Here is a 23840-nt window from a genome sequence, read left to right on the forward strand (position 1 = left end):
TTAAGATGGTATAATAATCAAATGTCTATAACAACCAGCAAAGATTGAGCAGTCTGAGACATTTTTTGTTTAAAGGAAAGACTATGGCTGATTCACCAAAGAGCTTTGAATTTATGAAAGGAGGTAAGGGGAGGATGCTTTCATTAATGGGAGAACAAAACTGGGGCTATACACTCAGTGGGCACTTTATTAGGTTTCTCCTGTACTTAGTTAAGTGGCCACTGAGGGTATTTTTGTGGTCTTCTGCAGCTGTAGCCCATCTGCTTCAAGGCTCGCATGCATTCACATGCATTAAGAGATGCTTCTTTGCACACCACTGTTGAACCAGTCTGGCCATTCGCTTCTAACTTCTTTCATTAAAAAGGCATTTTTGCCCATAGAACTGCCAATCACTGGATTTTTTTTGGTTTGTTTTTCACTCCATTCTTTGTAAATTTTAGAGACTGTTGTGCACGAAAATCCCAGATCAGCGGTTCTGTAGATACACAAACCACCCTGTCTGGCACCAACAATCATTCCACAGTCAATCAGAATTACTAACACTGGCATATATCATGAAATTTGTTGTTTTGCGGCAGCACTCCCTTTGGAGCTGCATGCAAAGAGTCACCACTTAGCCGCGCCACCTTTGGGACTGGTCACTTAGATCACATTTCTTTGCCATTTTGATGTTTGGTCTGAATAACAACTGAACACGCTTGACAATATCTGCATGTTTTTATGAACTGAGTTGCTGCCATATGATTGGTTGATAAGATACTTGCATTAATGAGAGGGTATACAGGTGTATCTAATGAAGTGGGAACTGAGCATATTCATGGCATTTATTCAAAATTAATATAGCAATAAGGAGAAAATTCTTAACTCAGAAAGTAGTGAGAATATAGAACTCACAAATGCAGGAGTAGTTGATACAGGTTGTTTAGGTGCTAAAATACTAGCAGATATGTATTAGAGGAAGTGTCCAGAAAGCGTTGCTGAAAGACTGAGGAGGTAGATAGAATGGTAACACACAAATAGAATGAACAACTTCCTGTTTCTTTATGGAATACCCCACATTATTTTATGTAGCACTGAAAAGTGGAACACCATTGTACAGGTTTTAATGTTGAAGTGTTAATTGAAATGATATTGGCCATCTTGGGGGTGGAGAGCATAAAAGACCTAAGGCACAGTTTCAAAAAATATTTTCGCCAATACTTACCCCTCAACAACATCACCATAACAAATTATCTTCCCATTATAAACAGCTGTTTTCAGGTTTATTGAGCCCAATTTGGTTGCTGTCTGCAATAATACAGTTAATACACTGCAAACTACTTCACTGGATTCCACAAACTCTTTTAAGACTGAACTTATTGCAGGTACTATATAAATGCAATTTCTTGGATGAACAGGAGATCCAAAAATTACCCCTAATAATGTACACATTTTTGATACGGAAAAAGTCAGCAAATCTGATGATTACAGCCCCACGCTTATTAAGTGAAATAAATACATGAATAGACAAACTGAAACAATATTGTACAGAAGATGTTTTTGGAAATGCTATTTATTGGACAGTTCTCGTGTTACAAATTGATAAGTAATTAGCAACATTTCTTTTCTCATCTGAATTTACAAGATATAGTTTATATTCATTGGCCATCTCTCTAGCAAAATAAATCAAATTTATAAACTATAGGAAAAAATTCATATATAAGAAAATGTCCCAAAGTCATTTGGAAATTCAGCTTTTTCCAAGAACCAAAGCAAACATGAAATAAAATGTGAGATGGCTAATCAATTAAGTACAACAGATTCCATTATAAATAATACTGAAACTTATTAGCCCCGTGAATTACAATTTGTAAATTTTCCCTTCCCTGAAAAGAGTAAACTAAATGAAAGTTTGGAGTATCCGCCATTGCACTCTACATTAATTATTCTCATCCAGTTGTCAGGGCATTCAGTTGTCACAGGACTCATCCCATTAATCTTCATTGACAATACTCATCATTGTAATTCTCAATCTCATTCCAAACCGGATACTTAAGCAGTATTTTTCTTTTAAATAAATGAAGAATAATACTTCATCTTTGAGAACCTGGTTCAGATATCCCACTAATTGGATAGGAAATCCTTTTAGTTTCAAATCCTGCTGAAAGCATGGTTAAAACAATTTGGATGTGAATAAAATTTCTCATAAACTGAATTAAGTGTCTCAATAAGCGATATCTATTGTCCATGCAACATAGTGATTTCTATTGAGTCACTTGGAAATTGTGTATGTGTGTTGAAGATTAGGGAGAAGCTCTTTATCAGTTTCCCTTTTTATTCAAGACACAACCATAACCCTGCAAATGTCAACAGAAGTAATACAGTGGCAGAAGAAATAATAACACAAACCACATAATAAAAAAAACCTGTACCTTTTCAGCATTCACAGGTTTGTAAATTCTGAGAGGACAGCAGAAAATACACATAGAGTGTGTTTTCTCCGCAAACATAACCACTTTGAATGTTTAAAAGGATGTTTCTTTTCCACATACATTTTTCTTTAGCCACACTTCTTTTTGCACCCTTCAAAATATGCAGATTTAAGGTTATCTACAGAACTGTTCAAAAGCTGGAATTTGTTTTTATTACTATTCAAATAATGTATGCAATATGGCATTTTCAAACTCACAAAAGGTATTGAGAATATGTGTGTTTCTATATTATGGACTTACTGCCGCACAGAGACCTGTTAATTATTGTCATCGTTTCCCCTGAGCTCCAGCTATAGGAAAAGGCCACTTATTTCCTATGGTTGTTGGTATTTCAGTGTGACCTGAGCCAATCAACCCAAGGTCAAAAGCTCCACTGGTTGAGTGGTTGCAGTCTCACAAAACCAAGAAATTGTACGTACAGGGAAAGATTAAAGAAAGTGGCAACTATAGAGGTCTGCAAAAATATGAAGTAAAGCCAGAAAATCTTTAAAATTCTTACAGCAGGCAGCATATATGTTAAAAAAAGAATTACATTTTTATCATAAAGAGAAAAAGTTAGAAATCAAACGTTTTAATTTGAAGAAAAAGAGGGTGGGGTGGAGATAACAAAAGGAATTTCTACAATAGGATGGAGGCTAATGCATGTAGTGGTGCTGAAAGAAACTGGTGCTTTCTTATTGATCACAGATGATCTGTGTGGAGATAAATGAGAGAAAAGAGAACAAGGAAATATAAAACACGGAGCTTAAATGGCTGGAAAATTGAAATAAAAGAGAATGCTGGAAGTACTCAGCTGGTCTGGCAGCACCTTTGGAGAGATAAAATGGAGTAAAGGTTACACAACGGTAACCTGTGGTCAGAACAGCCAATTCTGATACAGATCTGAAATACCGCTCATTGAAATTGTTGATTCAGTCATGAGTTCTGAGAGCTGTAATGTGCCTACTCCAAAAATGAAATATTGTTTTTGAGCTTATATTGGGTCTTGTTAGAGCAATGATTGAGGGCAAAAATAGAAAATTCACAGTGGGAGTGGAATGGAGATTTAAAATGACAAGCAGCTGGAAGCTCAGGGCCACCTTTGTGTGCTTAACAGAAATGTTCTGCAAAATCAATCTCTATTTTCTGTAGAACATATGTTTGAGTCCCCAGATTGTGGACCTCTTCCACCATCTGGGATCCAACACTAATTCAAAGTGAAGTATTGATTCATCTTTGCCTCTTTCAATTTAGGATATTATGTTTAGTTGTTACGATGTGGCTTCTCCTCAGATCCTGAGGACTGTATGGTGCCAAGTTGCAAGATGAGAAGCTCTCCCACTGTGCTTTGCTGATACAATGTAAGAGGCCAAAGACAGAGTGGTGAAAGTGGAGGTGGATTCAAGAATGGAAATGAGGGTCAGTTGGAAGCCTGGGGTGACTTCATGCAGACAAAACAGTGTATTCTACAAGGTGGTCACCCAATCTAACGATTGGGGAAACCCAGCATAAATTGGGTGACCACGTTGCAGAACACCAACTCTGTCTGCATGAGTCACTCTAATCGACTCTAATTTATATTCTTGAATTCACTTCCACTTCCAAAACTCTGTCTTTGTCCTCCTACATTATTTCAGCAAAGCACAATGGAGCAGCATCTCATTTTGCAACTAGACACCATACACTCCTCAAGATTCACCTTACAATTCAACAAATTTAGATAATTGCATCATATTTGGTCAGTTCTATATACTTAAATTCCGTTTTTTCCCCCTCCTCTCTCTACAGATGCTGTTCTGTTGACCTCTTTTGGGTATTTTTTCAATAAGTTTCATTTCAGATTTCCAGCATCTGCAGTGATTTGTATTTCATGCCTCCATGTTTCCTTTGCTCTTTCTCCCTGCTCACATACTTCACCCTCTGTGCTAAGACCTCTCGATCCCTATGTAGATCACTCCTGATTTAAAAAGCCTTCACTAATTTCTGGCAACCAGCATTACTACATCTTGTGTCATCGAGTCTTTCAATGAATATGTCATTGCAACATGTCATTAAGTCTTTTCTTCTCTAACCCTCCACTGCTTCTCTGCATCTTGAAACTTTTTTTTTTACAATTTCTAGGACTGAAACGTGGTGAGATGGAGCTACGTCCTGACCTCCACTAGTCTGCAGGTCACTCTTGGGCAAGGTGTAGCAACTGCTTGGCCCTCCAATCAGGGTCACGTGAAGCAGATGATGGATGGTTGTATGAGCAGCTGGTGCAGATCACAAGTCCTGGCTATGCAACCACTGACGCCAGGCAGACAATCTGTGAAGCATATTGATAATGGCTGGGGTCACCTGTCTTATAAAGACACTGCCCAGAAGAAGGCAATGGCAAACCACTTTTGTAGAAAAATTTGCCAAGAACAATCATGGTCTGAGACCATGATCAGCCATGTCATACGACATAGCACATAATGATGATGATGAAAGATCATTATGATTGAGATCTCTGCTTCTTTCTCCACAGATGCTACCTGATCTGTTTATTTTTCTAATTTTATTTCAATTAGAAATTAAGCTCTTTAAAATTATGAGTGAATTGGGCAGGTAAGATGGAAATAATGTTTCCAAGTGGGGGAAAAAGCAAATATGGGGCCATAGATACAAGATAGTTACCAATAAATCTACAGAGGCACAAGGAGATATTTGCTGATCAGATAATTTGTAGGATGCAGAATAAGCTAAGCCAGGAAGTAGATGAAATAAGTAGGTTAGGTGTTTTTAGAAGGACACTTGGTGCATGAGAAGAAAGATAATATGTGGTTTAAAACATGTGATGGATGGACAAGAGTGAAGATATGCTTGTAGGAGAAATAGTTGGGCACAATGGCATGTTTCTGTGCTTTTGGATTTTTTTGTGAGAGAGATTTTAGTAGGTCCAGGTGTCTCCAAACTGTCATCAGTCCCATTTTCCTACCAACAAAATGAGTTGATTTTTGATGATGTGTGAGGCCTCTCACTGTACCAAGAAGAACAGGAACAGCAGCACACCGAGGACAACCTTTCTTGTGTGATTCCCTACAAGTAAACAAGTTTAATGCAAACACCAGGTTATTTTATAACAGTTCACAATGGAAGGATGCCAGACAGTATCTGATGAGAAAGGATTCCCTGACATTCTTGTATCTGGAACAGAATCCTTTGCCAATGGGACTGAATATATGTGAAGTCGATTGCTGTGTAATCTAGGCAAAGCATTAGCCAATGTTAAAACTTCTTCCATAGAAAATACTTCTTGTTGGTACAATCCACACATTAAATCATGCACGTTGACTGTGAACTCCAAAACTCTCAGCTATGTGTGAAGAAAGAAACAGAAAGATACAATACTAAGAAATAGCTGAATCTTACATAAATAACAAGACAACACTGCAAGACCTGAGAAAATCGATCTAATCAAAAATTGACAAATGTATTTTGCAAGAATGCTGAGGATCTGAGGCATGACCCAAAAAGACTTCCATTTAGATACACCATGCAGCTATTGTCAGTTATCTTAAATTGTTCAGTTTCTGTATGGACTCTCAAAGGCTGCATTTACCAAGCATCACTTAAGCTGTCTTTTCTTTCTCCCTGATACCTCCCGCTCACTTTTAGCTCAGACTAAGAACTTTGAAGCAGATCATCTAAACTGGTACGTTCAATTTAAATTTCATAACTATTGCATATATTTTAAACACACATACATTAATATACACATTTTTTTTTAGGTTCCTACATTCTCCTGTAAAACTGTTTATGTGCCCATTGAACATTTTACATTTAAACAAACATAGATTTACAAACTGCATACTACCTCTTTTCTTAACATCTGATTAAAAAAAATAATTCAGAATCTGTTAAGATAATTAATCATCAATCAAAGCAAACAAGAATTGCGTACTTATTCCATGTTCTGTATCTCTTTGGTCAAAGTTGGATAAAATATAACTTATTGTTCTTTGAATTTCTGATGCAACACAATGTGTAGTCTTTTTCCACAGGATATATTCATTTAATGGCAGGTCTTAAATAACACAGTAATACATGTTATTTTTTCACTTTTAATTATTACTTTTCAGGACATTTTCTCATAATAATCAATAAAGTATTCAGGCATGATATTTACAACTGACAAAAATTAGTTTTATTTAAATTTTTGTGTTATAAAAATTATGTCCTACATAGGCTAGTCTGATCAACTGTAAAGGTGAAATAGAACAGAAAAACAGTAACAAAATACATCAAACATTATTGTACCTGCTTGCTGTAGTTAAGTCTGGATTTAGGGGAAAAATACTCCTCCATTGATTCTTCTACCTAGAGTGAAATCATTGCCGTTCTTTTACATCAGTAGTAATTGATTATTTCAAGGATGAAGGAAGCTTAATAAAATGGAATTCAGATTTTAACTAAGCTTCTTAATCAATGAGATGTAATCTTAACAAAGATTAACTAAGGGAGGAATTGTTAAACAAGACCATAACCAGATGAAATTAGCAGATTATTGTCATATTTGAACATTCCCATTACATCCATTTGGGGCTCAGATGCAGCAATGAGCAGAAAGGACGTTGTAGAAGAGACATTACTTTGAACTCGCTGCATATATACTTCAATAGATTTGATTACTGCTGTTTCAAGGACAAAAAGACAAAAGGCATCAAATAATTCATAAAATAAAACCACTGGGGCTAGAAACACTACCTGCTCCTAATTATTACTTATCTTTAAAAATAAACTCCTTCCATGGATAGCTAAAAATCCATGATTTCAATCTTCAAAAGCTAAAGATTGTCAAAACAGGAACAGAAAATGGCAATGTATTGTCTTTTTGTGGTTATCAATTTAGTTCAATACAGTTCATTATTAGTGACAGTCGCTTGCAATCACTCTTTACTGTATTTAAGAATTTGAGACTTACAGTAACCACACAATAAGTTTACACAACATTTTTAACAGCATTATGATGCTGTTGATGTATTAGGAATCCATCCCATCTGATATGCTCGTTCCAGTGTCCGCTTGCAGTCTTGCATTACTGTGCTAAAGGTGATATGTGGGTATTCTTGAACTAGTCGTTCTACCGTATCTTCATTCACCTTGAAAACAGATTTTGAGAGAGAAAAATATTAAAAGAATTGCTTTTCTCTGATGTTTCACTTCTACTCTTGTTATACTGATGTGCAGGCAATGGTAGCTTGAAAGTGGTGATCATGATGAACATCTTCCAAATGATCATTCCTCAGTTATAAACCAGACACTGACTATTTGGAACTACTTTAGTGGAAGATAAAAATCCCAGTCTGCTCTTACCCACATCAAATATTTGCATGTACATGTTTTCTTCTGGGGTCACTGGTTGATTAACTCTTGAAACGTGAGCATTAAAACTCATATCTCTGCTGCAACTCTGCTCAATGTCACCTTGCTATTTCAACCAATGTGATAAAAATTTACAATTCTCACAGAAAACTTAAATTTCAGTGACAAGAAGCTTGTTGTGACTTTCAAATTAATAAGAATTTTGGAAGACATTGAAAATCACAGCTTATTGTCCATTTTTACTTCTGTCATGTATTTATTCACTGAATTCACATCAGCAGAATTTAATGTGGGATTGGAGCACTTAGAACATAGAACATTACAGCACAGTACAGGCACAGTAAAGGCTGACCTTTCAACCTACACTAAGATCAACCAAACCTTTCCCTCCTTTTGAGATCTGTATTTTTCAATCATCCACCCATGTGCCTATTTAAGACCTTCTTAAATGTCTGTAATGTATCTGCCTCTACCACCATCCCTGGCAGGGTGTTCCACCCCACCATTTTCTGTGTGAAGAACTTACCTCTGACATCCCTCCAATCACCTTAAAATTATGCTCCCTGATATAAGGTTTTTCTGTTCCAGGAAAAAAAGTTATCTTGCTATTCACTCTATCTATGCCTCTTATCATCTAGTATATCTCTATCAAGTCATTTCTTATCCTCCCTCACTCCAAAGAGAAAAACCCTAGATTGCTCTAGTATTACAGGAAAGATACTAGCATGGATAGAAGATTTGCTGAGTGGCAGGAAGCAAAGTGTGGGAATAATCTAAGCCTATTCTGGTTGACTGCTGGTGACTAGTGGTGTTCCGCAGGGGATGGTATTAGAACCGCTTCTTTTCACATTACATGTCAACAATTTGGATGGTGGAATTGATGGCTTTGTAGCCAAATTTTCATACAATACAAAGATAGCTGGAGAGGCAGGCAGTATTGAAGAAGCAGGGAGTCTGCAGAAGGGCTTAGATCGATTTGGAGAATAGGCAAAGAAGTGGCAGATGGAATATAATGCAGGTAGGTGCATTAAGACCATAAGATATAGGAGCAGAAGTAGGCCATTCGGCCCATCGAGGCTGCTCCGCCATTCAATCACAGGCTGATCCAATTCTTCCAGTCAGCCCCACTCCCCTGCCTTCTCCCTACCTCTGAGGCCCTGGCTAATCAAGAACCTATCTATCTCTGCCTTAAATGCACCCATTGACTTGGCTCCACAGCTGTTTGTGGCAACAAATTCCACAGATTTACCACCCTCTGACTAAAGTAATTTCTCCACATCTCTGTTCTAAATGGACATTCTTCAATTTTAATGTCGTGCCCTCTTGTCTTAGACTCCACTACCATGGGAAATAAGATCCCCTATCTTGGGAAATAAACATGGGAAATAAATTGTCATGGACTTTGGTAGAAGGAATAAAAGCATACTCTATTTTTTAAATGGGGAGAAAATTCAAAAATGAGAGGTGCAAACAAACCTGGGAGTCCTAATGCAGGATTCCCAAAAGTATAACTTACAAGCTGAGCTGGTGATAAGGAAGACAAATGCAATGTAAGCATTCATTTCGACAGGACTAAACTATAAGAGCAAAGATGAGATGCTGAGGCCATATAAGGCATTGATCAGACAACACTTGGGAGTATTCTGAACAGTTTTGGGCTTCTTATCTAAGAAAAGATGTGCTGACATTGGAAAGGGCCAGAGGAGGTTCATAAGAATGATTTCAGAAGTGCAAAGGTTAACATATGAGGAGCATTTCATAGCTCTGGGTCTGTAATCACTGGAGTTTAGAAGAACGGGGGTGGGGGCGAAGTCTCATTGAAGCTTATCAGAATAGAGGGATGTCCATTTAGAACAGAGATGAGGAGGAATTTCTTTAGCCAGAGGGTGGTGAATCTGTGGAATTGTTTGCCACAGACAGCCGTCAAGTCCAACATTGAGCATATTTAAATCAGAAGTCCTTGATTAGTCAGGTTGTCAAAGGTTATGGGGAGAAGGCAGGAGAATGGGGTTGAGAGGGATAATAAATCAGCCATGTTGGAATGGCAGAGCAGACTCAATGGGATGAGTGGCCTAATTCTGCTCCTATGTCTTATGGTCTAACATTAACTCATGGCTCTGGAACTCAATTCCCCCCACGAATGAAAGCCAACACACCATACGCTTTCTTAACAATCTTATTAACCTGTGACACAACAATGAGAGATCAATGTATGTGAACCCCAAGATTTCTCTGTTCCTTCACACTTACATTTTTAGAATAGGAGTTGTCTGAATTCTAGACTGTAATGAAGTTGTCCAATAACTTAGGCTTGAAACCCAGTATTGGGTTTTAGACAATTCAACAGTTACCCATGCATTTTCTATATGACATTAAATATTTGCTTGCATATTAAGGTATAATTTATGGTCAAGTCATCAACCTATTTACAGTATTTTAAATAATTCACAATTATTAATGTTGATGCATAATTGCAGCCTATACCCAGATCATACCAAACAATTAACTGTTCATCGTAATTAATCCATTTTAACAACTCAGTTTACAAAGTCTAAAATAGTCTTACTAATGTTATTAAAGCAGAGTTCTTAACATTTTTAAAATGCAACAATTAAACTTTGACAAAATACCACATATGGATTTGCTTGAACTGAATGGGCTCATACCTGTAATAGATGATAATATATTTTAAATCGCGCCTGTTAAAGGTGCTCTTAAATCAGTCCCAGACCAAATGGCTTTACACCTATACCTACCTTTACCAACTCTGACATAGTCTCACTCACAGAATCACACATTACAGACAAAATGCAAGACTCCCACCATTACAATCCCTGGGCATGTCTGTGTCCCTCAAATGTGAGAGGCCCCACACAAGGTGGGGGCAAAGTGGCAAAGATGCAAGAGATTGTAGAACTGGACATGACAAGGATATCTGCAGTCTGGGTCCCCCCTCATGCTTGAAGGCCAGTGACGTGGATGGGTGACAAAGGACATCTATAGATTCAGATTGTACCAATTCAGTGGGCCTCAAGATCAGATATCTGTATGACAGACATCCCACCCCTCCCGGAAGTTCCAGGAGTCTCCCGCATATTGATAGTGGCTCTCTGATGCCCGCAAATTATATACAATATCCCGGAAATCGATTTTTTTGAGAGCGAGCGCGAGAGAGAGAGAGAGCGCGCAAGAGAGCGAGAAAGAGCACGAGAGAGAGAGTGCGCGAGAGAGCAAGAGAAAGCACGACAGCAAGAGAGCGAGAGCGCCATGGCAGAGTGTTCCAAAAAAAGAAAATATAAAACGTACATCACCCCAGACTACACTAAAGTGTACCCCTGCCTAACAGGAGTCAAAAATAATGACAGTGTTGCTCTCTGCACTGTTTTCAACAGTGACTTTTCTATTGCCCATGGTGGGTTAAGAGTGTAAAAGACATGTTGAGGTGAGTTTAACAGGTGTCATTCGTTCATTAGCATAGCTAATGTTATTTAAACTAGCTGGCTAGCTGCTAACGAGCTGCTCTATTGCAGACATCCCACCTCTCCCGGAAGTTCCAGGAGTCTCCCGCAAATTGATGGTGCTACCTCCCTGAAATGAGTTTTTGCAGGGTGGAATGTCTGGTATGAGCAGGAGATACGAGGGCCCATGAGTTGGTTCAGGGCTGTCATTGACCTAGTCCAGGGATCAATACCAAAGATGGAAGCCCAACTGTTGATCAGAAGACCACAAGTTGAAGGTTAATGACCACGCTGCAGTCATTTGGATAGGAATACGATTGCTCTGTCAGCCAGCACAGACTGGATGGCTTGAGGTAAAATTCTTCTCTATCACACGGAAATATGGCAGTAAGTATGCTATGACGGAACTGCAGCTTAAATATATTGTGTCCAGTTACTCAAAACACAGAGCAGAGTGGAGAGCACTTGAGGTAGTTTCGAGAACAGACACGAGGTTTGACATAGGAGCAAATGAAGCAGCTTGGATCTGTCTGCTTTGAGATCAGATGTCAACAGCCCACAGAAATCTAACAATAATAATGAGTAAGGTGCTTCACAATAGAGGTAATTACAAGGAGAAAAATGACATTGATAGGAAAGATTATGAAGTGTGAATTAAAACAAGACAAAAAGGTGGATTTACTAATCTATTTTATACAGCTTCAGAAATAGTGCCCAGATTCTTTAACACCCAAGATAGGGCAAAAGAAGGCTGATATTCAACATTCAGAATTAGAGGGGCTAAGGTTACAACAATGGAGGAACATGGATAGGGAGAAACAATACCACTAAGGCATTTAAAAGGAATGATGAACTCAAACTAAATTGGAGATTAAGGTGCTGTTGCATCTGTGTGAGGAACTGTGGAGTAAGATATCTATTGGATAAGCTGGAATTTCTGGAAGCTGCAAGATGGAAGACTAACATAGTTGGCGTGTAAGTAATTGTTAGAGACGACAAAAATGTGGATAACTATTTCAATGACAAAGAATCTAGAGACAACAAAGTACATACATAGTTGTACTGTTCACCGGAATGTGGAGGTCAAAACAGAGTCAAATGGAACAAAAGTTTGGTATGGCTCACACTGACAGAGTAGCCAAGAAAAATGACTAATCAGCTGTGAAGCTCAGAGTTAATTGTAAGGTTTGATGGCAAAATGACTTAGGCCTGAGAAACAGGAGTAGACAATTTAACCCATTAAGTCTGATCTAACAGTCAGTTACATTAAGTGTGATGTGTGCCTCAACTGTGATTCATATCCTTTGAATTGTTACTGAACAATCTATCATTCTGAGTCTTGAACACTTCAAGTGCACCAGCCTCTATAACATCAATATGTTTCCCAATCCTTTTTTGAACAGCCTCCTCTGATGTTAAAATCATGCCTGAGTTACTTGCTCCAGAAGAAGAATTAACCATTTTCCCATTAGAAGAATTAACTTGTCTGTACCTATTTATCATTTCAAATATATTAATCAGAATACCTCTGAACAATCTGAGCTCCAGGAAACAGAAGCCAAGTTTAGATAGCCTGTCCTGTCATGATCATTTTAAGGTCTGGCATCGCTTTGATGTATGTGTCTCATGTTCCCTCCAAGGGGAACAAATCCTCCCCGAGTCACGGTGCCCGAAGCAAAACGATGTACTCCAAATCAGATCTGACCAAAGATGGTCCAAATGAAACATAATATTGGTCAAAGTCAAGTAAGTTTATTATCAAAGTATGTATATGCCATCATATTACTACCTTCAGATTTATTTTCTTGCAGGCATTTATAGGAAAATAAAGAAATACAATAGAATTTATGAAAAACTATACATTGAAACTGATAAACAACCAATTTCTCAAAAGAAGACAGATTGTGCAAATATATTAAAAAAAAATCTGTAGAGTCCTTGAAAGTGAGTCCATAGTTTGTGGTATCAGTTCAGTATTGAGGTGAGTGAAGTTATCCACAAAGGTTCAGGAGACTGATGGTTGAAAGGTAATAACTGCTCCTGAACCTGGTGGTGTGGGACCCAAGGCTCCCACACCTCCTTCCCTATGGTAGCAACAAGAAAAGAGCCTGGCCAGGATGGCGGGGGGGGGGGGGCGGGGAGGGGGAGGTGTCACTGATGATGGATGCTGCTTTCTTGCGGCAGAGCTTCTTGCAAATGCACTCTTCCTGATTTATGGTGTAAAGTATTTGTTACTCATTAAAAAATGATGTGAGACTGAAGCAGACTGATGATGGGTCAGCAGAACATAGACAGGAAAAACAAGTTGCCATATCAATACACCTGTTAATGCTGTAACTGAGGGACATAGCATAGGTGAGTAGGTGAAGGGCCCACATGGATCAAAAATCAGCATGTGGTGCTGTAGGGGCAAACAAAAAGAATCTGTTGATTGGAATTAAACATATCTTCATGTTTGAGGATGTTCAAACAGAAAGGGACTGATATTTGGAAAGCACAGATGTATCAAAACTGAGGGTTTCAATGTCGATTTTAAACAATTGTATAATCAATTTTTAAGTTCCTTTGTGTTTCAAATTCAATTTTATTTGCTTGTATTTCGGAGTGAAATTAGACCATCATAAAATGTAGGTGAAAATCAGAAATCCCATAAAGTGGGCAGCTATCTCACTACTGGTTTGGGGTAATTTTAAATTATTTATTTTTAAAAAGCTGAATTATGTTTTAAATTTTTTTTCTAAATGCACAAGGTTGAACGGACACAAAAATTATGAATTGAACCGATCAGAAATGCTGAATTATATACATGATATAGAACAATGGTAGAATGGAACTTCAAGGCAAACTACAAATCACATCAAGAGCAAAGATACTTCAGAATATGTCAGGAGGTACGGTTTCAAACCTCTAAAGATGCAAATGAAGATGTTCCGAGAACTTAGAAAAGAAACTGCTTAACATATCAATACCTGTGACTCATTAGATGCAAGATTTCATTTTCTTAACTGTTAGAAAGAAATTGCATACAAAATATATGCTGCGAAAAATGGAAATGTAAAATCACTGGTAAAACATTAAGATGAACATCACATACAAACACACCCAGCCCACAACATCACCAGCCCCTTCCCTCCCACCCCCATCTTCAGTGGCAGTACCAGAATTATCCAAATCAGACAACTAAAGAGCATTCTTATATGTAATTGAGGGATTTTTGTTTTCATTCACTTATCTTATGCCAAAGTATTTGATGTATAAACAGCCCAAATAAGAAAACAGAGTCCTGAAATGGATGAATATATTACTCTGTTATGTGGCTGCTGAGAGGACTAATGCAAATTTATCTTTGTGTAACAATAGAATATCACTTAAAGGATGAAGAATAAAGGAGACAGGTTAGGAGGGAAAACCTGAAGTAATATAACAGAAATCTTTATTACTCATTGTGGTTAGGGTCTGGAAGGCACTGCTAGGGACAATAGCAAGGACATATTCAATTGTGGCAAAACGAGCTCCAGCTGGATAAGAAATGGAAACGTTTGCAGGGCCATTAGGAGAAGGCAAGCGAGCGGGATTAGTGGATTACTGTTGCATACAGACAATATAAACTCCATAGAACTAATGGCTTCTCTCTGCTATAACTTTTCTGTTTTTCCATATGTAATGCAGATCTGGAGGTGAATCATTCTCAGCTCTCACACTTCCTCTCACAATCTAAGATTGGCAAAGATGACAAATGACATTTAGCTTCGTCCAACTCATCAATTCAAATTAGATCAGCTGCCCCTTTTCCTATTTTAAGTGGATTTACCTCTGAATTTGCTGTTAGATAACTGTATACAAGGTAACAGTTCAAATATGTCACAGATATACTGGATGAAGTTCCAGTTGTCAATCAGTACCAGAAACTGTAAACCAATATTTATGATTTTAAAACATTCTCAAAAGACTTAAGAGTGGCCCAGTTAATGTGTGTTTACTCTGAATGCCTGATGAAGAATGAAGGTTTCTCATTTCTCTGTGACTGTGTGAGCAGAAAGGGCACTAGATAAAATGAGTGAACACAATACTGGACTTCCATTTACTCATGAAAACTTGTGAAAATAACATGCATAATACGGTACAATGAACTCGGCATCTCTGCAGAAAAGGCACATTGCTAGACATAACACATGATTTACTTTTCTGTACCTAATCTGTGGTAGTGTTCGCGTCTGCATGCTGTAAAGATAGCATTCTCCCCATTAACAAAACTGCTTACTTTTCAAGATTCACTAAAAACATTGAACAATAGCTAATGACGTGTTTGACATTGCAAGACAGTGTTTACATTAAAAAAGTGATCTTTTCCTTGTAGCTGATTATTGGAACACGGCAGTTTAAAGTTATGGCTATCTGCGTTTCAAACTCTTCCATGCACAAAAGGAAGAGATACCATGGGCTATTTGGCCCGTGTCCCAAATCCAGATCAATTCTATGCAAGGTGACCAACAGTCAACACTTTACCAATCTGAGTGACTCATTTCTTTAACTACCTTGTCAGTTCATCTTTTCAGAATCAGTTTGGTATGTAATCTCCCACCTGTTCCCTAATTCCTGACCTTAATAATGAGTCTGTCTGAAATATTATAATAGGGTTGTTTTGAAAATGTAAATATAGTTTAAATATATCCTTTTATATCTTCTTTTGTTATTACTTCAATAAATTCAATTGGGTTAAGAAAGTAAAGCAGCAGATACTTGACTCTGCTGATCAAGTTCAGCCACATCTTATTCCTCAACCATCAGGCTCTTGAACCAAAGAAGACTACTTCACTCAACTTCACCTGCCCCATCATTGAAGTGTTCTCTCAACCTATGGACTCACTTTCGAGGACACTTCACCTCAGGGTCTTGATATTTATTGCTTATTTATTTACCATTATTATTTCATTCCTTTTGCATTTGCACAATTTTTTGTCTTTCGAACATTGGTTGAACGCCCATATTGGTGTGGTCCTTCATTGATTCCATTATGGTTAATATGCTGTTATAGATTTATTTAGTATGCCCACAAGAAAATGAATCTTAGGATTGTATATGGCAACATATATGTACTTTGACAACAAACTTACTTTGAGCTTTACTCTTCTCACAATATAGCCTTCGGTTCTCAACAACCAAAAAAATGAAAAAAAAAACAAAGACCAAGCTCATTCTTATTTTGGTTGTAGTGGATGTTTATTTCCTATTTCCAATGTATAGATGTTTGCTATATTTTAAGAATATCGGTATTATTTTATAGCAGCATTATTTGTTAGATCAGTATCAGTGGGGTGGCACCATTGTTTAGTGGTGAGTGCAATTGCTTTAAAGCCCAGCGAACCATGGACTCTGTCACAGGACCTAAGCACCCTTGCAGGCAGGCTGCTGAACAGGGTCAATAATCACGCCTGTGAGTGTGCATGTTCTAATTAGTGTTTCATTGTGATGGCATTTAACTCCCTTCCTCTCATTTCAATCTCGTTGAGTCTTGACCAAAAGTACAGCAACATCAATGCTCCCTGCTTACTTTTGTCCTTGTTCCGGGAAAGAAGACCACCATTTAAATTGATGCTGGAGTGGTATTTATTTAGTGTTAAGTTACTGCTTCCAAGCCACAGTGCCAGCATTAGCTTTCAGTTTAAGGGTTTTAGTTAATGGCCCTGTTGGCCTAGCATTTATTGCTTTTCCTTTAATTCTGCATAGTTCTTATTAAAAGTCAGTGAACTGTTGATTCATTTTAGTGTCTCTCTCTCTCTGTACTCGGGCCATAACTTCACACCATCATTAATCACTGATCGGGGTTCAATTCCCATGCTGTTTGTAAGGAATTTGTATGTTCTCCCTGTAACTGCATGAGTTTCTTCCCACATTCTGAAAATGTACAATTAGGTTTAGTGAGTTGTGTGCATGCTATGTTGGGACTGGAAGTGTGATGACATTTGCGAGCTGCCCACAGCACATCGCAATCTATGACAGGAATGACTCATTTTGCTGTATGTTTCAATATACATGTGACAAATAAAACTAATCTTTGTCTTTCACATCTGACTTTGCCACTATTCTTGTTCTATTTATGTGCTTTTAAAAAATGTCTTAAAGGAATGTGGATGTTACTGGCAAGACCAATATCAACATGCTTTTCTTAGTTCCCCTTGACTAGATGGTAGTAAATTGTTGTGGTCCTTCTGGTGAAGATACATGGCTAGGATACTGTGCAGATAAAGAAGCAGAGTAAGTGGATTCTGGTTAATTGGGCCATCAGTTAATCAGGACAGCCGCTTATTTGGGACAACTCTTAAAGAACGAAAGCTAATTGAGAAAATAGCCAGGATTCCCTTTGTTTATTTGCTGCTTCATTGATACAAAAGACTGTTCTCAAACAGTTTCTAACTAGCATCCGTCACTTGCAGTTGTGTGGTCGATGACCCATGCTTAGAACAAACAGCTTTTAAATAGCCTGAGGTGCATATGCTTCTGTTTTGTCATCCACCTGGGCCAATTGGACACTGATTCAAAAAGCAGTGATTTTTGATCATTTTGTTTAATATTTTCCACTTTAGAAAACTTGACTCTTGCCAAGATGTCATAAAAAGATTTGACACTAGCTGAAAAAATTACCCAAGCCATCTGTGCTAACTTTGTTCATTTACAGTCATTCAAAAGAACACGGCAGCATACAGTGGATGAATCTTCTGTCAGTAACTACTCAGAACTAATAGTTTCATAGTACTGTAGTAGTATTGGTAATGTTCTAATTTGTTCTTTATTTCATTTAAATACACTATTTGTTACACAGTTAAAAAGTAGTTGGTCTTTTTATACAGCTGTTTAACTATTTCCATGAAATTCGGCCACTTAATTGGGCCAAAGTGTACTGGTCTCGATGTGTCCCACTATAACAAGCAGGTTAGACAAAGGAGAATGGTTGATGTTGTGATTTTCAGAAGGCCTTTGACAAGGTGCCACTCATGAGGCTATTTAACAAGCTATGAGCCTCTGGTATTACAGGAAAGATTCTAGCATAAGTAAAGCAGTGGCTGATTGATAGGAGGCAAAGAGAGGGAATACAGGGAGCCTTTTCTGGCTGGCTGCCGATGACCAGTGGTCTTCCACAGGGGTCTGTGTTAGGACCAACTCTTTTTATATTATATGTCAATGATATGGATGATGGAATTGATGGCTTTGTTGCAAAGTTTGCAGACAATATGAAGATAGGTGGAAGGGTAGGTAGTTTTGAGGAAGTAGAGAGGCTACAGAAGGACTTGGACAGATTAGGAGAAAGGGCAAAGAAATTGCAGATGGAATACAGTGTCAGGAAGTGTATGGTCATGCACTTTGGTGGAAAAAATGAAAGGGTTGACTGTTTTCTAAATGGAGAGAAAATACAAAACACTGAGGTGCAAAGGGACTTGGGAATCTTTGTGGGATTCTCTGGAGGTTAATTTGCAGGTTGAGTCGTGGTGAGGAGGCGAATTTAATGTTAGCTTTCATTTCAAGAGAACTAGAATATAAAAGCAAGGATGTAATGTTGGGACTTTATAAAGCACTGGTGAGACCTCATTTGGATTATTGTGAGCAATCTTGGGCCCCTTATCTTCGAAAGGATGGGCTGAAACTGGAGCGGGTTCAAAGGGGATTCATGAAAATGATTCCAGGATTGAATGGCTTGTCATATGAAGAGCATTTGATGGCTCTGAGCCTGTATTCACTGGAATTCAGAAGAACGAGGGGTGACTTCATTGAAACCTATCAAATGGTGAAAGGCTTTGATAGAGTGGATGCAGAGAGAATGTTTCCTATGGTGGGACAGTCTAAGACCAGAGGACACAGCCTCAGAATAGAGGCGTCTTTTTAGAATGGAGATGAGGAGGAATTTCCTTAGCCATAGTGTGGTAAATCTGAGGAATTTACAGCTGTGCAGGCCAAATCTTTATGTATATTTAAGGCAGAGGGTGATAGATTCTTGACTGGTTAGGGCATGAAGGGATACGGGAAGAAGGCAGTAGATTGGGGCTGAGAGGAAAATTGGATCAGCCATGATGAAATGGCAGAGCAGACTAGATAGTCCAAATGGCCTATTTCTGCTCCTATATCTTACGGTCTTATCTGGAATCCACTGTATTAGTGCAGAAGTACCACTAGAGAAGGTAATAAACCAAATGATAAATCCCCAGAACCAGGGGATCTACATCATCCTTTAGTTTTGAAAGCGATGTCAACAGAGATAGTTGCAGATTTTCTGATAAATTGGTAATTATTGTCACATAGACTGAGGTACAGTGAAAAACCTGTCTCGCACACTGTCCAAGCAGATCATTTCATTTCAACAGTGCATTGAGGTAGTATATAGTAAAATAATAGAATGCAGCATAAAGTACTACAGCTACAGAGAAAGCACAGAGAAAGGAAGACAATGATTTGCAAGATCTTAAAGAGGTAGATTGTGAAGTCAAGAGTCCATCTTATGGTTATAGGAGCCTGTGCAATAGTCTTAACAGCAGGATAGAAGCTGTCAATGAGCCTGGCCGTATATGCTTTCAGGCTTTTGTATCTTCTATACATTGAAAGTAGGGAGAAAGGAGAATGTCTGGAGTAGGTGGAGTCTTTAATGATGGTTATCACCTTCCAAAATTCAACAGCTACTGGGAAGATTTCTGCAGATTGCAGTGTAGCAAGTGTTACCTCACCATTTAAGAATGGAGGGAGAGAGAAAACAAAATCACCAATCTGCAGTTGGCAAAATGCTTGAATCCACAAAATGGATGTCACATCAAGATATTTACTGGGTAATAATATGGCAGAACAGAACCACATGCTTAATTGAAAAGGATTTTAAAAAAATCTATTGGCATTCTCTTCTAATCAAGAAAGTTCACCAATGCACCTAATTTCTGAGGAGCCTGAAGAGAGCTGGATTATGCACATCAATTCTCATGACCTTCTACACGTAGGCAGTGGACAGCATCCTGACGTGCTGCATCACTGCATGGTACGGAAACTACACAGCGGCGGACAGAGAGGTTCTACGAAAGATGGTCAAAATTGTTCCATGCATCACCGGCATCAGCCTACCTGCCATCGAGGACACATATACAGAAAGGTGCCAGGAAAAGGCCCAGCAATATTATGAAGGGTCCTACCCATATGCTCATGGACTGCTTTTCCCACTCACCTCAGGGAGGAGGCTATGTGGCGTCCATGCCACAAGTGCCAGACCGAAAAAACCATTACGTTCCCTGAGCAGTAAGGCTGATCAACACCTCCACCCACTAACCCACTCCTCCACAACCCTCGACCACTACCTTATCATCTCCAGTCAGAGTCATCTTGTATACAGACGCTACTGCGCACAGCATCACTTTATGGACCTACAATCAATCTTAGTACATATATAAGCCCTCTTATGTATTTATACTTGCCATGTTTCTTATTACTGTATTGTGTTTTTTGCGCTGCTTCAGATCTGGAGTAACAATTATTTCGTTCTCCGTTACACTTGTGTACTGGAGATGACATTAAACAATTTGAATCTTGAATCTAGAGTGTGTGTCTGGTAGAGTTCATGTGGTGTTTTTGATTTTTTGGCAGCCTTTTAGCAGGGGGCACATATAACTGAGGGTAATATACCAGTGTGGATCGAAATTGATTTGCAGATAGAAAACAAAGAATAAAAATAAACCACTATTTCTAACAAGTCAAAGCTGAGTGAGTGGGCAACAATATGGCAGGTGGAGTACAATGTGGAAAAATGTGAGCTTAACCATTTTGGTAGTAAAAATAGAAATGCTGATTTTTCTCTAAATGTGAGCAATCAGTAAATGTTGATGCTCAAAGGCACCTGGAGTGGGTGGCGGAGGGGGAGTTTTTGTACACAGATCACTGAAAGCAAACGTGCAAACACAGCAGGCAGTCAGGAAAGTTAGCTTTCAGTGCTGGAGGATTTGAGTTCAAAAGAACAGATATTTTATTTTTTAATTAAACCACAACTGGAATATAATAAACAGTTTGCTCCTTCATCCAAAAAAATTAAGTACCTGCTATTAAGATATTACAGAAAAAATAGCCAGACTGGTTCCTGTCTTTGAAGGAGAGGTTGAGTGGGCAGAATCTCTGACCTTTAGAGTTTATAAGAGTGAGAACTGATTTCAGTGAAGTGTACAACATTCTTGAAGATCTCAGCAGGGTTGACACAGGCTGAGAAGTTTAGAACTAGAAGTCACTGTCTCAAAATAAGATTGAACAACCTACTCTTGCTTCTATTTATTGAGTTCTCGTGAAGGTACTGTTGAAAAAGGAGCTTCAAGATTTCGACAATGAAAGACTTGATATAATCGCTAGACAACATTGTGCTCATCTCAGAAAGGGGCCTGCAGGGATTGAAGTTTCCATCATCAAGGCCCCTATTTTCCTGGCCATGCTTTCTTCTCACTGCTGCCATCAGGAAGGAGGTACAGGAGCCTCAGGTTCCACACCTCCAGGCTCGAGAACAATTATTTCCTTTCAACCATCTGGATTAACCACTCACCCCACACTGAATTGATTCCACAACCAATAGACTCACTTTCAAGAATTCTACAACTTATGTTCTCAATATTTGTTGCTTATTTATATATTTTTTCTCATTTTGTGTTTGCATAGTTTGTAGTCATTTGCATATTGGTTGTTAGTCTGTCTTGGGCGTGTGTGATTTTTCGTTGATTCTATTGTGTTGCTTTGTTTTCTTTTGGTACGAGCCTGCGTGCATGCGAGTCTGTGCGTGTGTGCGTCCATGATGATGTCTTTCTCATGGCTTTTTACAAGGTGCGGCGCGAAGCGAGGGACAGAGAGAGAGACTGTGTGGCGCGTCACTCCTCACACGGACATTTTCGCAGTATTTTTCCCTATATTTTACGAGGTCGAGTTGCAATCTTGACACTCAACCCGGCATGGATGGAAGGCATACTCGGGAGCGGACCCAACTGGTTTCGAACCCGGGAACCTCCGCTCCTGGGTCCGGCACCAATGTCATTGCGCCACCAGCCAGACCTATTGTGTTGCTTTGTAATTACGGTGAATGCCCACAAGAAAATGAGTCTCAGGGTAGTATCTCATGACATATATGTACTTTGATAATAAATTTACTTTTAACTTTGAAGGCCTTCTGCCTTTTTTGATGGTAAAGGTCAGAGCTTTGTAGAAGGCTGTAGTCTAGTGAGTAACTGAAATTAATGTTACAGAAATTTTCTTTCCGCTTATCAATGCATGCCTGGATATTGTTTTAGACTGGCTGCATACAGGTGTGGACTGCAAAATTAAATGAAGACTCTGAATAGAATTGAACATTGTCTTTTCTGATCTTATAATGAATGGAATGAAGGTCATTAAAGAAGTAGTTGAGGGTGGTTGGTCCTAAAAGAGAGCCTTGCGAAAATGCTTCATAAACATACCAAAATAAACTTATGAGAAACATAAGTAGAAAACATAGACTCCTACAAGTAAACTATAATAAATTTAAAGTTGGAAGAAAAGGTTGTGCTTGAAGCAGAACACACCATACATTTTTCACCCAAAGCCATCAAATTAGCAATTTTTTAAATGACGCAAACACGAGGAAATCTGCAGATGCTGGAAATTCAAGCAACAGACACCAAAGTTGCTGGTGAACGCAGCAGGCCAGGCAGCATCTCTAGGAAGAGGTACAGTCGATGTTTTGGGCCGAGACCCTTCGTCAGGACTCACGAAGGGTCCTGACAAAGGGTCGGCCCGAAACATCGACTGTACCTCTTCCTAGAAATTTTTTAAATGACCTGTCCCTAATCTGAACCAAGATTAACTTCTGTAAATGCTTCTACAGAGAGCAGTCCTGATGAAGGGTCTTGGCCCAAACTGTCGACTGTTGATTCATTTCCATAGATGCTGCCTGGCCTGCTGAGTTCCTCCAGCATTTTGTGTGTGTTATACCAATAGATATTCATTTTCTCTCAGAGGGTATGTGTTCACAAGATAGGTTGAACACATTTGACAAATATTTCTACTTTGTTACTATGTTGGATTAAACTACCAAGGATAAATAAGCGAGAGATAGAAAGAAAGTAATCTGTCTGTTGTTATTCTGTGGATGGGCTTTCCACTGCAGATGGTGATAGATGCTCTGACAGTAGTCTCCCTCTATCCAGTCAGGAAACAACCCTCTCTAAACTTATACAAAACAGAAAGATCAAAAAAGACATTGATAGTGGGATATATAATACACCCTGATAAGGGGACTGCAATCATTTCTATATAATTGTTAGCGAATCTAAAAAGACTTCATTCTTCCTTCCTGACATTTACTCTCCAGGATGTGAAAAAGTGACATTTGCTTTTAACATATTTTTCTCTATAATGGTTACTCTGATGATTGCAAATGGGAAAAGAGGCCTTGCCGACACTAATTTGATTAACAATGAATTCTTTTGATGATTTTTTATGGCTCTGATCAATCCATTCTTCTTCCATTGTGGCGGCCTTGCCTGGAGCGAGTGATAATCAATAGAGTCATACAAGTGCGTGGCTTCGCCTAGCCTTGAAAGTGCTCTGA

The 23840-nt window shown here is 38.5% G+C and overlaps 1 protein-coding gene across 7 annotated transcripts in view; it reads right to left on the reverse strand.

Moving 5' to 3' along the window:
• Positions 1-1553: 1553 nt before the first annotated feature.
• The window catches only part of fbxl17 (F-box and leucine-rich repeat protein 17), a 697249-nt gene continuing 674962 nt past the window's right edge, over positions 1554-23840 (reverse strand). For all 7 annotated transcript variants that reach the window (XM_072281357.1, XM_072281361.1, XM_072281356.1 and 4 more), the window contains one exon: positions 1554-7576. In XM_072281357.1, the coding sequence (XP_072137458.1) occupies positions 7439-7576 (138 nt within the window). In that variant the 3' untranslated portion in view covers positions 1554-7438. The remainder of the gene's footprint in view (positions 7577-23840) is intronic.

This window comes from Mobula birostris, chromosome 17 (genome assembly GCF_030028105.1).
Source record: "Mobula birostris isolate sMobBir1 chromosome 17, sMobBir1.hap1, whole genome shotgun sequence".
Lineage (NCBI taxonomy): Eukaryota > Metazoa > Chordata > Chondrichthyes > Myliobatiformes > Myliobatidae > Mobula > Mobula birostris.